The following is an 18,337-nucleotide window of genomic DNA, read 5'->3' as shown; positions in this document are numbered from 1 at the left end:
TATAGTGCTGGAGGAGACTCTTGACAGTCCGATGGACTGCAAGACCAATGGACTCCCCTATACAAGATTGCCTTCAGATGGCTTGGGGGTCGGATAACTCCATGCCATCCAAAATTTCTCCAATGAAAATAGGGACATCCTAAGGAAAAGTGAAACATTCTGGGGTCAAATCAGAAACCAGGACTGCTTCTCTAAATCAGGGACGCCCCTGGAAAATAGGGACACTTTGGAGGGTCTGGGTTCAGGTTTTATATACTGTATGTATAAAAAACCCATATACTGTATCCTAAAGACACCACAGTCTCTGTTGACCGTTGACCTTCATTCTAAGGAGTTTCCCAGAGTCTCTCACCATTCAGGTAACAATATATATTCAATATTTAAAGCTGTGTAAAATCTGATGAGGAATCAAGCAATTGGCATTTTATCAGGGTAGTGGCTTCACACAAGGATGTGTGTTGAGTGTGCTTTAAATGCATGGTGTGGATCTGCCCAGAGTGGAAGAAAATGTATCATGGTGAAAGCAATCATGGTGAAAGCTGAGGCCCCGAAGGATAACTCAGGATAACTGGGTTGGTAGATTATGAGACTTTATCTCATGGTTGTTCAAGCCCCAGTTGGGCAAAAGATTCCTGCATTGCAGGGGGTTGGAATAGATTATCCTTGATCTTCGTGGTTCCTTCCAACTCTACAATTTTATTCTTTTATACACAGAAAAAAGTGTGAATCGTTTGTTTGTTTGGTGTGCAGTTGGGTACAAAATGTGGACTGGAGTGAGGCCATCACGAAGTTGGAAAGCTGATGTGAGGTTTGAAAAATTGGGGTGGGCAAAAATCAAACATATTAGGTGTAGGCATTTACCGGTATTAAGCACTTTAACTACAAACTACACGCTACTGCAGAGACAGAGTGTACACACAAATTATGTAAAGGGAGAATGTGCTCAGTTTCCATTCTTAAACTCCCCAGACCATATTAAATCACGTTCTTCTTTCTGGCTGGAATCTCCTCTTCTTCCCCTTCGGTCAGGTAACGCTTCATAGATGGATGAATCCCTGATGTATAGTGGATAAGAGCTACAAGCTCCCTATGGAGAACTCCACCACGGATTCAGGGTGTAAGGAAGGAACAGGGCACACTTTGCATTTGTTTGGCTTTTCCTTTTTTGGTGTGTGGAGTCTGATGCAGAGTTCGTGCTGCTGGAAAATCTGCTTTTAAAATAGTTTTAAAATCATTGCTCCCCAACAACCTGCTTCTGGCTGGCAAGGACAAATGCAGAACCCTCCTGTGTTTTCTTCCACCTCCCTTTTCTAAATGCAGCATCAGGTGGCCTCAGCTGCAGTCTGCTGCAAAGACTGAGCCTCAAAGCCGCAAGGGGGCTGTTGCATCTCTCCCCTCTTGCTGAGGAATGAATCTAAATGGGATGAGGAGGCTGTCGAATTAACCAATGGCAGGAACCTAACACCACAATGTCTGAGCCTAATTTACCCAACTGCCAGTGGTACCTGCTGGAGGTGTAAAGCTGCAAATGCTGAGATATTTGGAGTTCATGCCAGAAAATTCTGGAAAGTATAGTGATGGGAACCCTTTAATTCTCCTATTTGGATATGTTAAAGAAAATTGTACTCACAGAGGACAGGGAATTAATCATCTATTAACTAATGTCAGAACCTAGGAGCCAACTCCTAGGGGTCATGAGGGCTTCGGCACCCACAATAAACTACTTGTGGGCACCAGGCCCCCACAAAGTTGATGGGCATTCAGACACCCATTCAGACAGTGTGTGTGTACTGATCATGTGTGTGACTGACGGTGTGTGTGATTGATTATGCAGGGAGGGGCTTACCTGGGCCCCCACAATATTTTATTCAAGTTGGCACCCCTGTGCCAGAATTTTATTGGGGAGGAGGTAAGAACACCATTCTTGAGAGAATGGATAACTAAAATCTGGGACAAGGTATGTGTGGTTAAGCTTACATATATGGTGAGAACCAGAGAGGACAGACATCAAGATAATGCACTCTGTGTGTGTGTGTGTGTGTGTGTGTGTGTGTGAGAGAGAGAGAGAGAGAGAGAGAGAGAGAGTGAAATTGGAGTCCTTTTCATCTGTTCGGCCACTGTGAGAACAAGATGCTGGACATGGGTCACTGACCTGATCCAACATGCTTGTCTTATGTGCTTAAGACTCATCTTTTTTCAATAAAAAAGAAGAAGTTGGTGAGATCCTGTAGTTTTTTTCTTTTAATTGGCTATAAAGATTTAAAAGATTACTGGTTGTAAATAGAACGACAGGTTGCTTAGTATGGTGGTTTTGTTTCTGGTATTTGGTTTTGATTACGCTTAAGATGGTATAATAAATAGGATGATACTGAAATATTTGTTATTCGAGGGGTGCATGTATGGAGCCTTGTGAGGGTAGGTGGCCTAAAAGGCGGCTTATAAATGGTAAGATAAAATAAATATAGAACTAATATTGTGCCTAGCCGAATAAGATAATCGCAGGGAGGCCCTCTTCGATTGCAGGAATAGAAGTGCTTCCCTCAGCGTCCCCACCAGCTGTTACAGCTGTTGCATCCGGGCTTGCCGAGCAAAGCATTCTGGGAGGTGTAGTTTGAAAGTGTACAATCTCTCCCTCCCTCTCTCCCTTCTCTAAAAATAGGGAACTACAACTATGAACCGAGGTAAACGGTATCGTTGCAAAGAGCCTTAGGACTACCTGACCTAGATTTACATTTATGATTCGCAGTATTATTGCAATCTTTTTTGGAATCGCCCTGAAGAGCTGCTTAAATATGGGTGAGAGCTTAACTCCTACTCTCCACTTACTCTAGAGTAAGCACAAAGCGATGCATGCAGTCAATCAAGGGTTTGCAATGTGTCGCTTATCTAAATCGAAAGATAACATTTATTCTGGGGTGGGACTGGGGAGGAAGACGGGAGAGGAAATAAACCAGAATCATAAGACTGCAATTCCCAGGATGCTCCGCGCCCTCGCCCACGTGACTCCTCACTAAATACATTATCTTTTACTGAGGGATTGAATTTAGGAGGAACCTGATCAAGTGGAACGAACTTAATTGCACACAGACGGCAACTCGCCTGCTGCTTCTGCCGGAGGAAAAAACGAAGAGGTGAAGAAAATACTGCAGCAAGATGATGCAGGCAAGTCTGTTTCAAAACTGTAGAGGGTGTCTATTTAATTTACTTATTAAAATGCAGAGTTTGTTTTTTTAAAAAAACTAAAGTTTGTGGACAGTGAAGTGACAAATTCTCCCCGCCTCGCTCGTGTTCGTTCGTGCTGAGATCGATGCTGATCCAATTTTTATAAACAAATGCCGGACAATCAACTACTTTACTACTGTACAACGTAACTGTGCACAGAAAGTAGCCTTTATTTAGCTCTCTTAAGAGCGTCGTAATGAAATTTCGATTGCGATCTTAATTTGCACCCTGGGCGAGTCAGCGTCTCCATCTGTTGCCTGTTTACCAGGAACAGACTGTTGTTTTGTTTGGTTCCTTGTACAGTAAAACAATGAGCTTTATTTTGTCCCTAATGGGGGGGTGGAGTGGAGAGATTTTGGGATGACTTGATGTACATACATCTCTTACCGTTTGGCGAGTTTCATCAGAAGCTGCCTCACGCAGAGTCAAACCATTGCTCATCAAGCTCACCTAATGTTTACACAGCCAGAACAACAACAATTGTTTACACACACTGACTGGCAGCTGCTCTTCATTTCAGAAAAGGACTGTTCCCATTCCTACCTGGAGATGGCAGGGACTGAATCTGGGACCTTCTCTAAGCAGATGCTGTACCACTGAGCTGCGGCTATGCCCTTGCCTTACCGGCACTAAATCCTTGAGTGGGGTTGGGGAGATATATCTTGGGTCCAGAGTGCATGAATATAAAATTTAGATATATAAAGAAAATTTTGGTCCAGCTCTCCCAGTGGCTATGCACCATGCAGGCAGCTCAGAAGAATCTAACGTCATAGTATATAGAAGGCTATGAAAATGATTATGGTGGGGTGGGCTGGAATAGGTTTGTTGCACAGGCATGCCTAATCACCCTGAATTGTACACCCAGAATTTGCTGCTATGCTATAGAATCTCCCCCTAACTGTCTGGAAGTGGTATAGTTAGGCAATTTCGGACTCTGGACTTCATGGTTTTGCAAGGGTGACCCTCTTTAGATGGAGACATGTGTTGTTTCACTTACTTCAGAATAATAATAAAAATTCCTTCAGTAGCACCTTAAAGACCAACTAAGTTTTTATTTTGGTATGAGCTTTCGTGTGCATGCACACTTCTTCAGATACACTTGAAGCAGAAGAGTCAGACCCTTCTGTTTCAAGTGTATCTGAAGAAGTGTGCATGCACACAAAAGCTCATACCAAAATAAAAACTTAGTTGGTCTTTAAGGTGCTACTGAAGGAATTTTTTTATTTTGCTTCGACTCAGACCAACATGGCTACCTACCTGTTACTTCAGAATGTAATGAGAGAGTCCTGATGCTTTGAGAACCTTCCTACTTGTGTTGCTGAGTGGGGCTGCAGGCACCTGCCCCCAAATCCTCCCTTACAGTGCCACCTTTGTTACCACCAGCAATGCCTCTATCCTAGGTCTGACACTTATCTCCTCCTGATCGTTGGGAGAGTACAGGAGGAGGTGATCCCTCAAGTACCCTGGCTCCAAGCTAGGGTTTGAAAGGTCCTTGCTAAATTGTACCTGAGAGCTAATTGGTATGGCTAGGGATGTAAAATGCCCCCACACAGACTTTCATTCCTCCCCCACCCCCATAACCTCCTGTCCAGATAGATGGGTTTCCTGCTTCAGAGGTCAGCACAAGACAGGCAACTGCTGGAGCTCATTCAGACCAGTGGAGCCAGAACCAACTAATTATGGTCTAGTCCCCTGCCATCCTTCTCCTTTCTGGCTTCAAGGGCAACACTTGAGACTAAGGACGAGGAAGCTGGCAGGCAGGGCCACCCCCTGGACTGGTTGCAAGTAAAAGGGCAGACAGGCAGGAGCAGTTGGGGTTGATGGGGCAGTGCCCAACTGGACCAGCCTAAACTGGACTACCACCAGGTAAATGGGCTGCAGAAACAGAAGAGCCTTTAGCAATGTGAAATGGCCCTTGGACTGCTGTGTGTGGATTTGCAGCCTGAGTCTCAACCCAATCCTATTGTCTTCCCAAAAGGCAAGTGGAGGACAAGAGAGAGCTGGAGAATGGGGGCTGGTCCATTGGGACAAATGGAGCCCTGTTCTACCAACCACAGCCAGCCTTCCTACTCCCTGCCTTCCTACCGTACTTACAGCCAGTCCAGGGGGTGGAACTGCCAGTCAGCTTGCTCCTTGGTTTCAGTGTTGCCCTTGTAGAACTCAACAGGGAGGGGGGGAGCAAAACTAGAATGAGTTGCCTCTGCCTCTCATTGACTATGGCACCATCTGTCTCAATGGGCACCAATCACCACTGCATCCAGGTATTTCCTAGTCATTCCGAAGGCCACCAATTGAGGAAAAGTTGTCTCTCAGAGGGCGCCAGCCACTACTGGGTTTGGAGGTGACTCTGCTGTAATTTGACAAGGCTCTGAATTTTCTTGTTGCAATCCCGTCCCCCTACTAATGGCTTTTAAAGAAGTGTTTTACTAGTTAAAATAATGCAACGTGTGTGTGCATGAAAAAGGCAGTCGGGTGATATGAGTCATGCTTCCTCAGTGGGCTTTCCCAGCATAATCGGAAGCTGTTCTTTGGTTCCAGGAAAGTGGGTTAGACAGTACAGCTTCCGCATCCTGACTACCTGCCAGTTTACTCAGGAAGCCCTACTTGAGGATGTGCCAAACTGTCCCACCTCAGTAGAGCGATCCTGTGTATGCATACTTGGAAGTAGGTCTCAATAGGCCAGTCACATTCTTTTGCATTTGCTGCAACAGGCTGATGCAACTTCCTATGGAAGAGGACTCTGATATTTATTGTAGTCCCCAGCGTAAACACTATGAGAACAAGCCAGTCAAGGCAAAGTCCTTTTAAGCCCCCTTGATTTCAATGTGAAAGAGTCCTATTCCTATTTTCTCAGAAGTCCCACTGCATTCATTGTAGGGATGGATGGAGAAATCTGATTCCGTTCACAAGCCTGACTAATTTACAGTGGTACCTCCCAAGACGAATGCCCTGCAAGACGAATTTTTCGCAAGACGAATGCGTCTTGCAATCTGATGGTGACTCGCAAGACGAATTCGTTTTGCGAAAAATTAATCTTTCGAATCGCAGTTTCCGATAGGAATGCATTGAAATTTAATTAATGCGTTCCTATGGGCAAAAAAAGGAAAAGAAATTTCAATGCATTCCTATGGGAAACTGTGATTCGCAAGACAAATTTTTCGCGGAATGAAATAAATTCGTCTTGCAAGGCATCACTGTATTATTATTATTAATAATAATAATTAAATTTCCATACCACCTTCATCTGAGAATCACAGGGCATTTTACAATATAAAAGCACCAAAATACGCAACATACCGGTAGTAACAAACAAAAACAATTACCCTCTCACACACAGTTTAAAAGCCATAGATGGTTTAATTTGTGCTTTCCAAAACAATACACGTCACAAACTGAAACAGCGCCACTGTCAAAATTTGAACTTCTACGAATTTTGTAAGGCCTTTCCCTAGCCTTGTAACAGGTACGAAACTGCATATACCAAGACAGAGTGTACGTGCCTATATTAATATCTGTGTTGGGGGCCTACTCGGTTTGCAAAAATATGTATATTTGGCTCTCTCTCTATATGGGGACATTTGCACTCAAATTCTGTTGTATTTTAAAGAGGCCTTTTTAAAACTGAATAAAAAATAAAAAATGGTAGAGTGATGTAAAAACGTGAAGAAGTGAACCTGACATTGGAAAAATAAGAAACTTGCATATTTGCCCATCCCTAAAGTAGCTCTCAAATAAGAGTGCAATAGGATTGCTCAGTTAAACACCTGTCTAACTCTCCTGTTGTACTTGAAAGCAATGCCGTTCTAATGGTTCATATCTTACTGTTGCAAATCATTCCTTCTATTTCTGACATTCGGGTTGCAAGTGTTGAATCCTTATGCCATTTGATGTCAACCATGTACACGTGGAGGTGGTGGGGGACAGGTGAACTCTTAAGGTTTCCAAAATTATGGCAAATATTTCCTCATGAGATGGACAGAGGCACTTGGAAAAAGAACACTACAGAGGATTCGTGGTTTAGGGCCTCTATCTGTAGTAAAGAAGCGCCACACCAATTTAAAACTCGGAGCTGCCTTTTTTTATAGCAGAGTCTCAGTAGCTGCTATCCAAATTCAGCTTTTACCAGTTCACCAGAGTGGTAAACAAGACTTTGGGTATCCTTGTAAATATGCCAGGGAAGGGAGAAAACAGCCCCAAGGGCCAAGTGTCTCCCTCCAGTGTTCTTTAACGGACATTTGGGACTCGTTCTAGGCCTCAGCCTCAGCTGAGGCCATACCCCTCACTGACCATAAGAGAATGTAGATCTGATTCTCATGCGGAATGACCCTTGGTTCAATTCCGAGTGTCTCCAGGCAGGGCTGGGAGAGACTTCCAGCCTTGAAAGCCTGGAGAATCACTGCCGGTCAGTGTAGTCTAGTGTTTCTCAACCTTGGGTCCCAAGCTGTTGTTGGTCTACAACACCCGTCATCCTTAGCTAGCAAGACCAGTGGTCAGGTATGATGGGAATTGTAGTCCAAAAACAGCTGGAGACCCAGGGTTGGTAAACACTGCTGAACTAGGTAGAGCAGTGGTCTGGCAGCTTCCTATGTTCCTCAGGAATTAGTGAAACATAGGAAATTCTCCAGTTCTCTGTTCTCCCTTCATGTGATCTGCTAGAAGTGTTTACCCGATTATCCCACTGATTAGAAACCACGGCTTTCTTCCCAAGCTCTTTTGCAATGAAAGACTCAATCCTGGTTCTGTTTCCGCCTCCATCTCCTCTCTCATTAACAGCAATCCAATAATTGTGATGTGCCACCTAGACATGCCCAGTCTTGTGTGAATTTCTTCTCACTTCCCATTGGAGTTTCTTTGTCAGACAGTGTATGTTCAGCTTATTGCTTTAGGTTGAGCGTTTAAAACCTCAGTATTGTTGACACTGGCAAGCAGCAACTCCCCTGGGTTTCAGACAGGAGTTTTTCGAGTGCTACCTGGAGAAGACAGGGTTTGAGCCTGGGACCTTCTGCATGCAAAGAAGATTAGGTTTATTTTAATTTAGTTGAAAAATTACGAGAAACTGCCTTAAAGTGGCTTTTAAGAGATGTAGTTTTGAATAGAATCATAGTTGGAAGAGACCACAAGGGCCATCCAGTCCAACCCCCTGCCAAGCAGGAAACACCATCAAAACATTCCTGACATATGGCCGTCAAGCCTCCACTTAAAGACCTCCAAAGAAGGAGACTCCACCACACTCCTTGGCAGCAAATTCCACTGCTGAACAGCTCTTACTGTCAGGAAGTTCTTCCTAATGTTTAGGTGGAATTTTCTTTCTTGTAGTTTGAATCCATTGCTCCGTGTCTACTTCTCTGGAGCAGCAGAAAACAACTTTTCTCCCTCCTCTATATGACATCCTTTTATGCTTTAATTATTGTGAATATACTTCTTTAATGATGTGAACTGCCCTGGACTCTTATGGGAGGAAGAATGTGATAGAAACACAATCATAGTTATTGATAATAATAAATTATGCAAGGGTGGGGAGCCTGTGGCCCTCTAAAGCCACCCAGATGGGCGGGTAGAAATAATAAATTATTATTATTATTATTATTAATATTATTATAAATGTTTTTGGACCCCATCTCCCATGACACCCCCAGCCAGCCAGCAAGCTCAGTGGTCAAGGGTTATGGGAGCTGGAATCCAGAGACATCTGAGGACCTAAGGTTGAAGAACACTGATCTAACCTATTTTCTTCTCTGGCTGGCAGTGGCTCTCCAGAACTTGGGCAGGGATGGGGCCGAAATGCTCCATCCACTCCATAGGCTTTTGCAACTGACCCTCTGCCTCTTAAGAAATCAGCTTTTCCATAATACAGTTTTGGTTCTCCTTTCACATTCTCAGTTTTGCATGTTTCAAGAGAGATTCAACTTGAACTGAACAATTTCTGTTCGAAGATCCGACACAGGTGTGGAATTTGGCACCAAGAAATTGGTGCTGCTCAGAGTTCACTTACCCTGTGAATGAGGGATTTGCAAAGACGCTTACCCTGTTTTTGACCATACCATAATAGAGCTTCCGCTTTAATAAGCAAAACAGAGGCCCAACAATTAGTTGGAATAAGATGACAGATAATCATAGGTTGGGATGGTGAAAATGGCACATGATAAAGAACTTCCTTGTACAGAATCAAACCAGTGGTACAAGTTGTAAAATATAGCCTGTGTTACTGGTTGAGTCACCCTGACACCTGTGGTAAATTACACACACACACACACACACACACACACACACACACACACACAAGGTCTGTGACTGACTGGTCATCTGGAGGTTCCAGGGATCAAACTAGGAACTTCTGGATTCAGAGCCTACATTGGCTCCCAGTACGTTTCTGAGCACAGTTCAAAGTGTTGGTGCTGACATTTAAAGCCCTAAATGGCCTCGCCTCAGTATACCTGAAGGAGCATCTCCACCCCCATGGTTCTGCCCGGACACTGAGGTCCAGTGCCGAGGGCCTTCTGGCGGTTCCCTCGTTGCGAGAAGCCAAGTTACAAGGAACCAGGCAGAGGGCTTTCTCGGGAGTCGCACCTGCCCTGTGTAATGCCCTCCCACCAGATGTCAAAAGAGATAAACAACTACCTGACATTTAGAAGATATCTGAAGGCAGCCCTGTTTGGGGAAGTTTTAAATGCGTGACATTTTAATGTATTTTTAATCTTTGTTGGAAGCTGCCCAGAGTGGCTGGGGAGACCCAGCCAGATGGGCGGGGTACAAATAATAAATTGTTGTTGTTGTTGTTATTGTTAATTATTCCACCAAGCTCCTAACCCTAAAACGTCTTTAGCTCTAGCTCCTATCTGTACCAGCCACACCTCAGTAGAGTAAAATAGTGAATGACTACAGAGCCATGGGAGAGCTGGGAAGCAGACACCAGCTCTGCTATGACAGGCCATGTCCATCAGGCCTCCTCTCACCTCAGCTGCCATTCCACCAGACCAGGAGCGATGGGAAGCAGGGCTCATTTCATCAACTTTGTCAGAGCTCCACCAGGCACCTCCTCCCACTCCTGTTCAATATAGGAACAACGATTTAGAAACTTGTGCCTGAGTTTTGTTTTTCCTCTTCCTTCCCTTCCCTTTTCCCTTGTGGGTGTAAGCCTTGTGGGTAAGAACTGCCTTGTTTTGATTGTGTGTAAGCTGCTCTGGGAGCCTTTCTGGCTGAACAGCAGGGTACAAATACTCTCAATAAACCAGGTACTGTACAAATACTCTCGGCTAAACTATTATATATATATAATAATAATAATTTTTATTGAATTTTTTGCATTAAAGAGAAAAAAAGGATATAAAACAGAACATACATAACCAATATCCACCTTCTTCCAATCCTGCCTCCACACACCCCCTCCTTCCACGAGAGAGTCCCATGAAAGTAGGCAGTCGAAGGTGGTCCATTTTATGATTCCCCCCCTCCGTGATGCCAGAGACCTCGGAGCTCAAGGTCTCTGCGCCTCCATACCAGCACGGCAGACCGGAAGTCAATACTCTCAGCTAAACTAGGCGAGGGTAGCTGATGGGTCTCAAACCCTCAGTGAGTGAGGGGCTTCCCTTGCATGCGAAGACAGGCTCCGGCAAATGGAGCAGGTGACACCGAGAGCGGGTCCAGCGGTCAAGATGGCGGTTTATGCATGTGCTGTAGGGGGAAGTAAAAAAAATTGGGGCAGCAACCTAGCATGCAGTTCATTCCTGCCATTTTCACAGGGGGAAAGTTCGGGTGTGGCAATGCTGTCCAATTATGTTAGATGTTGTGCCACACTGTGCCTGCTGGTGTGAATTGAATTTAACATGGCATGCTGGTATATCAGTCAACATCCACCCCCCCCCCCGGTAACACCACAGGTACTACTGCAGTTTGAAAGGAAGGTCAGAAAATGGGACAGGAGAACTAACACACTGTTCCTCACGTCTGAATGCACTTTTAGTCCTGGTGTTGCCTTTGTAGGACTTCAGCAAGGAGGAGGATGGGGAAGCACTAGAATTAGTTGGCACCACCTCTCACTGGCCCTAGCGCTACCTGCTGTTGGGCTCCTTGCTTTCTGCCCTACCAGTCCCAATGGATCAATTTGCGTCAACATGTTTCCTTCCAGATCTGTTCGACTACACCTCCATCAGTTCCAGCAATGAACAGTCGTGCTTGCTGGGGCTGATGGGATGTGTATTTCAAAACCATTGGCAGGACACCAGATTTGTGGAGGCTATTCAAGATCTTGCATAAGCCTGCCCTGGATTTAAAAAGGTAAAGGTAAAGGTACCCTTGACCATTAGGGTCTGCAGCTAAAAAAAGCCAATGCAATTCTGGGCTGCATCAATAGGAGTATAACATCTAGATCTAGGGAAGTAATAGTACCACTGTATTCTGCTCTGGTCAGACCTCACCTGGAATACTGTGTCCAGTTCTGGGCACCACAGTTCAAGGAGGATACTGACAAGCTGGAACGTGTCCAGAAGAGGGCAACGAAAATGGTCAAAGGCCTGGAAACGATGCCTTATGAGGAACGGCTTATGGAGCTGCGTATGTTTAGCCTGGAGAAGAGAAGGTTAAGGGGTGATATGATAGCCATGTTCAAATATATAAAAGGATGTCATATAGAGGAGGGAGAAAGGTTGTTTTCTGCTGCTCCAGAGAAGCGGACATGGAGCAATGGATTCAAACTATAGGAAAGAAGATTCCACCTAAACATTAGGAAGAACTTCCTGACAGTAAGAGCTGTTCGGCAGTGGAATTTGCTACCAAGGAGTGTGGTGGAGTCTCCTTCTTTGGAGGTCTTTAAGCAGAGGCTTGACAGGCATATGTAAAGAATGCTTTGATGGTGTTTCCTGCTTGGCAGGGGGTTGGACTGGATGGCCCTTGTGGTCTCTTCCAACTCTAGGATTCTATGATTCTAGGTACAGTCGCGTACTGGATTTAGGTAATTAGATTTGGAGCTCTGGCTTATTAAACAGGCCTATCAACCAGAAGCTAGTGGGGCTACTTTACATATACTAGGGTAAATTGTGCATAAATGTGTGTGTGTGAAAATAATATGCCCCAAAAAAGTGTATCAGGAGAAGTTTGCACTAACATGTTGGTGAATTATCATGAGCACTTAAAAAAAGAATTGCATACTGACGTGGAAATGTGGAGAACTGAAAGTAAGACCAGATAAGTGAGAAATTGACATTGACCTTTAATTCTGCAGGTAGAGGAGAAATTAGTGGATTGAATTGGGAGGAGATTGAGATTGGCAGATTCACCCACCCTTGGTCCATAGCTAGTCCCAGAAACCTTGCCAATGTTTCCTCTTCATTAATTCTTCCTCCTTCCCATCCATCTTCTACAGATGTTTTTCTATTTCTCGGACAAAGTGGTCCTTCTTTTTGACTTCTGGAAAACACACACCCCAGCAGGTAAGAAAACAGCCTTATCTCTTAAGTAAATATGAGCTGCTGAGGCAAACAAGAAAGGTCTTGAGGATGAGGGAAGATTATATGAAACCTTAGCCTCAGAATCAAAGATGACAAAGCTTGCTCTGTGCCATGCATAAGGCTTCCCTGGGCAACTGACTCCTCAGAATGCTTGGCTTCATAATAGTTTTGAGGGCCAAAAGGCAGAAGTCAAACTAACACAGGATTTACCCATACTTAGTTTTTACCTCCCTCTTTCCAGGTGCAGGCTTGCACTTTAAAATTCTTGTGTGTGAGCACTCTTTCTTTGCCCTAGAGCTTTCCCTGCAAAAAACCTACTCTTTAGTGCTCAATTGGAGCAAAGGGCAATTCTGCTTTCCCACAGATTGCTGTTTGTTTATAAAGAGTGGGTTTTTGGAGGGAAAGCTCTGGAGCAAAAAAGGGGGGCACTTGGACACGGAGTTTTAATACTCTGCTGTGCATGGAAAGAGCAGTGGAAAGGTAAGTGTGGAAAAGCCCACAGAAGACCAATTGTCTATAATATCTCAGCTGTAGCTCAGTGGCAGAGCATCTGCTTTGCGTGTAGGTGGTTATGGGTTCAATCCCCAGCATCTCCAGGTAGAGCTGGGAGAGACATTACCTAACTACATGGACCATTGGTGTGACATGGTATAAGATAGCTTACTTTCCAGTCTAGTCTCTGTCATGCATGGTGTGGCAAAAGAATGGGGAGCCCGTGAGAACTACAGCTCCCTTCAGGGGCAGAGAAGGTGGTTAAGGAGAACTTCCTCCATGCCAGGGGTGGGAAGCTGCTGCTTTCCAAATGATGCTGAACTACAAATCCCACAATTTCTGACTACTGACCATGCTGGACTTTGTGGAAGGTTATCTGGATGCTAAACCAGGGAAGGTTGGATATACCGGTATGTGAAAGGTAGAATAGGTCTGGAAGAGACTCAACCTTCACCCCACCTTCCCAAATAAAAGTTTAAGGACCCCCCTCCCTGTTTTTACGCACGACAGTTAAAAAACAGCTAAAAAGCATACAGACACAGCGTTAAGGGAGGATAGAGACAGGCATATGAGTGAATTAGGTAATTTACATGAACACACACACACACACACACACACACAGAGCACATGCCTCTTGGACAAGGATATTAATTGTTGAGGCTCTAGTAGGTTTCTTGAGATCAAATCTAGCTCCCTACAGATGAGCAGTGAAAACACCAACAACCCATAGCAGTGGTCTGGTAGTTTGTGGGAATTAATATACTGGAAAGCAGTGATAGGGAAAAGTCTCATAACAGAGACCATTGGGGTTTGGCAGTCAAAGCCAGCTTTATTATTATTATTATTTGAATTGTTTACAGAAATAGAAACTAGAACCTTAAAATTGTTGATTAAAAACAGGTATGTGAAAACGTTTGAAAGATGGTTAGCAAAAGCAACGCTCCACTTGCATCTTGGAAATTTGACACTGTAATCCTCCACATGTCTACACCTGTGATTAAGTCCCACTGAGTTTTGTGGGTCTTACTCCTAGAAAAGTGGGTGTAGGGTTGCCGCCTGAATCTCCTCCATTTCCTCTCACTCTGGAAGTCTTATTGAGCCTCCTGCTCTTGTTGTTTGGATAAACAGGGTATTTGTAATAATGAATGATCTTTTAATATGAGCGGGTGCTGATGTGACTATTTTGGATATCATTACCATGCTTACTTCTTAATAGTTGTATTATCAGTAAACTATTATCTTTATCACATTTTAATATTTCAGCTGTGCCACGGAGTGCTAAAAGTGCATATAAAATGAATACTCCTTGATTTTCCCTTTCCAGAAATAAGCTTAACACACATATGGGCTAGAAGTTTGCACCCTTAAAAAAAACACCCAACCTCCCCCAAAAAGATAAGGTTTGCAGGAAATGGAATCCTGCAGTTGAATTATGCAGTCTGTAGTTACACAGATGTTTGGGAATGGTTGTTTACAAATAAATTTTTACACCCACCCACCCCATCTCCAACCGTAAATCTGTTGTTTTTTACCCAACAGGGATGGTGCTCTCAGTACTGGTGATCATGCTGCTTGCAGTGTTGTACGAATTCATAAAGGTTGGCAAGGCGAAAGTGCTGCAGTACACAATGCCATCCATTGCCTCCAGCATCAGCCAGGAGACCTTGAGAGAGCCAGAAAGGGCATCTATTAACACGGGCCTGGAACAGCTAAGCAGCACCCCAAAGAAGTAAAAAAAATGGGGTGGGGTGGGGTGGGGAAGCTAACAGCAATCTGCAGAAAACCTGTATTGAGGTTTGCTCTGATTCCGCTTTAAAGGGTGGGTTTTCATGGGGAAAGCTCTGGAGGGGTGGGGGCGGAGAAAGTGCATTCAGACACAGAACTTCAAAGTGCAGACTGTGCCTGGAAATCATGGAGGAAAGTTGAAGTAAAGGTAAAGGGACCCCTGACCATTAGGTCCAGTCGTGACTGACTCTGGGGTTGCGACGCTCATCTCACATTATTGGCCGAGGGAGCTGGCATACAGCTTCCAGGTCATGTGGCCAGCATGACTAAGCCGCTTCTGGCAAACCAGAGCAGCGCAAGGAAACGCCATTTACCTTTCCGCTGTTGCGGTACCTATTGATCTACTTGCACTTTGATGTGCTTTCAAACTGCTAGATTGGCAGGAGCAGGGACCGAGTAACGGGAGCTCACCCCGTCGCGGGGATTCGAACCGCCGACCTTCTGATCGGCAAGCCCTAGGCTCTGTGGTTTAACCCACAGCGCCACCCACAAGGAAAGTGAAGTGTAGATAAACCCTGACATTTGTTTCTCTTTCCTTTTGGAAAAGTTGGTTTTCGTGGCATGTCGTCCAGACCCTGCTCCATGTGGTCCAAGTAGTCCTCGGTTACCTGGTGATGCTGGCTGTGATGTCTTACAACGTGTGGATCTTCCTGGGAGTGATTGCAGGCTCTGCCATTGGCTACTACATAGCATACCCGCTGCTCAGTCCCAGATAGCAGCGCTGGCATCAGCACAGGAAGATGGTTTAAGAGTGCTGATTAACTGGAGACTCCTACATTGGGAAAGGATCTGTGGTGCTTGGATACTGAACTGGGTAAACAGGAGTCACCCTGTTGTAGTTCCAAGATACTTTCCCCTGCTCCCCAATATTTCTCCCATCCTCTGACCTCCACAGGCAGGGCATTTTTAAACCTTCTACCTTTTTGTTCTTTCACTGGAATTTATTTGTAAGTGCCTTTACTACGTGCCTTGGAACAAATGCTCAATAGCTAGAACTGAGATGTTTTGCTTTCTACCCTCAGGATATGTAACCACTCGTCAGCTGGGCCTTGCACTGTCCACTCTGACTGGCAGCAACTCTTGAAAGTGAGGTGGGCGGGGCAACTTTACCAACCAGCTGCCCAGAGTTGCTGGGGAGACTCAGCCAGATGGGCGGGGTATAAATAATAAATTACTATTATTATTATAAAACACTGCTATGCTCTGTCCTCTGAGGGGATGGAAGCCATGCCAACTTCATTCAAAGCACATGCCCTGCTATTCGGTTGCATTCTCTTGGGGGCTTTTTAGTGTAGGGGGGCAATGGTGGAGATATGTAAAATTATACATAATGGGAGGAAAGGGGATTAGAAAAAGTGTTCCCCCCACTTCTCATAAACCTAGAACTGGGGCCATCCAATAACTCAGAAGGGTGGGAGACTCTAGCATTCAGGAGGGAAGTGCTTCTTCACACAGCACATAAGTCAGCAAGCTATGGTATGCATTACTGCTACAGCCACCAAAGTGGGCAGCAATAAAGGGCAGCTGGGCAAATTCACAAGAGGATAATGTTTCAGGTGGCTGCCACTTCTGATGACTAGGTCCTACCCCTCCAACACCCCTCTGAATCCCAGTTGCTGAGGATTGTTAATGGGAGAGAGCCATGGGATTCCCATAGCCAACTGGTTGCCCACTGCCACAGCCACAGGCAATTTGCTTCTGAATCCCAGTTGCTGGAAACCACAGGAGGGGAGAGGGCTCTGGTGTTCGGGTTCTGCTTAAGGGCTTCCAATGGAAGTGTCTGGTTGGCCACGGTCAGAACAGGATACCAGAGTATTTGGGCCATTGGTCTGACCCAGCTGCTCTTATTTTGTCCAGACTATATGTAAAGCCTTTGGTTTTGACCAATAGAGCTCTTACATTCTTTTATTTTCTGGGGTGGGGGTATTGGATTCAGGGCACAAAAGGGAAGACTCTGCATAATTAACATAAGGGACTCAGCACCACATGGTGAGGCTGTAAAGAGGGGGGAATCAAATGTTAGCCTCACTAATGCATTGCGGGACTGGGTCTGGTCAATGCTTGGGGGACAGGGAGCTAGCTGCCTTATACATAGTCAGGCCATAGTAACAGTACTTTATTCTGCTTTGGTCAGACCACACCTGGAATACTGTGTTGGGAGGAAAATGTACACAGGGTGTTTAGCAAGGATAGCCTATGTGGTGCCTTCTGGATATTGTCAACATGACCCCCGTCAACATGATCAGTGATCAGAGATTGTGGGCGCTGTTGTCCAACACAACTAGAGGGAGCCATTATGGCTCCAGCTGCTGAACTAAGGAAAAACGTTTGTGCGGCATTTTGCTTTAACTTGGAGGCACCCCCTAAATTAAAAATGAATGTGCTATGAAATATGAATGTCAAATAAAATATTTTACTTAACACATCAGATTTCAGAAGTTGCTTTATGGTCTTCAAATTAGGTGGGGAGGGGGGGGGCTCAGGTTGTTCCTGCATGTGAAAACTACATTTTCTTCCCCCCAAAACTGCTTAAGCACGTTCAGTACATACCTCTGTGGATCATTCCAGACTGTTGCTACTTTTGGCTGGGATTCAATCACAAACTGGCAAACTGAGGGCGAGCCATCAAAGGTGATCTGATGCTCTTGTATAGCAAGCCCACTTGTCTTCCCCGCCCTGCCCCAGCCCAACCAAAAATGAACTTTCTGAGCTAAGGAAAGAATGGGAAAGGCATCGTAAAGCAAGGTAATCACATTTGCTGCATTCTAGCGCCTCCACAAACCAAACAGAATGAATGCTCAACAAACGGGTGGTGATGGCACACCACCTAGCACACGGAGCAGGATGAATGCCAAGCAAACAGGTCGGCTGTTTCAAGGTTCACCTGCCCATCCTAAGGGGGGATTAAAAATGCTTCCATTGCAATCAGGACGAAATCAGTAGTAGAGTTTGGGCTGAGTCTCTCTTACAGGGGAGGAGGATCCTGTATCCCAGACAGCTACTGTTGGGACTCATAAGGCCCAGGCAGCAAAGCCAATGGACAGGGATGATTGTTGTAAACCACCTGGATTTTATGAATAGCAGTGTGTGTGTATTGATAAATAAAGATTATGGGAGTTCAACAACACATGGTGGTCCATAGATACCCCCCACCACCACCACCCCTGCATCCTTGGAACCAGACTCGAGTGAGGAAGAATGCAGGAGGGCCACAAGTACATTTAGATGTGAGGGATATTGCCTCAGTTTTCTTGATTGTAATGCCAGCACTTCTGTCCATTTTCTAATGTTCTTTTCACACTGCAGTACCCGTTGCATTATGGAACAGTGTTTTTTTTTGCCAAAACACCAGCACCGTGTGCTAAATTTCATTCCCAGCAGTGAGTGTGGTAGTG

At 45.0% G+C, this 18,337-nt stretch overlaps 1 protein-coding gene across 1 annotated transcript; it reads left to right on the top strand.

Moving 5' to 3' along the window:
• Positions 1–3,004: 3,004 nt before the first annotated feature.
• Positions 3,005–17,365, top strand: SLC31A2 (solute carrier family 31 member 2). The gene is made up of 4 exons (XM_035112813.3): positions 3,005–3,162; positions 12,581–12,647; positions 14,697–14,886; positions 15,490–17,365. Exons 1-4 carry the CDS (start codon positions 3,154–3,156, stop codon positions 15,656–15,658), a joined length of 435 nt encoding a protein of 144 aa, XP_034968704.1. The 5' UTR covers positions 3,005–3,153; the 3' UTR covers positions 15,659–17,365.
• The last annotated feature ends 972 nt before the right edge of the window (positions 17,366–18,337 follow it).

This window comes from Zootoca vivipara, chromosome Z2 (genome assembly GCF_965207765.1).
Source record: "Zootoca vivipara chromosome Z2, rZooViv2.hap1.1, whole genome shotgun sequence".
Classification (NCBI taxonomy): Eukaryota; Metazoa; Chordata; class Lepidosauria; order Squamata; family Lacertidae; genus Zootoca; species Zootoca vivipara.
The sequence above is the reverse complement of the archived record's forward strand: the minus strand, read 5'-3'. Positions and strand labels throughout refer to the sequence as shown.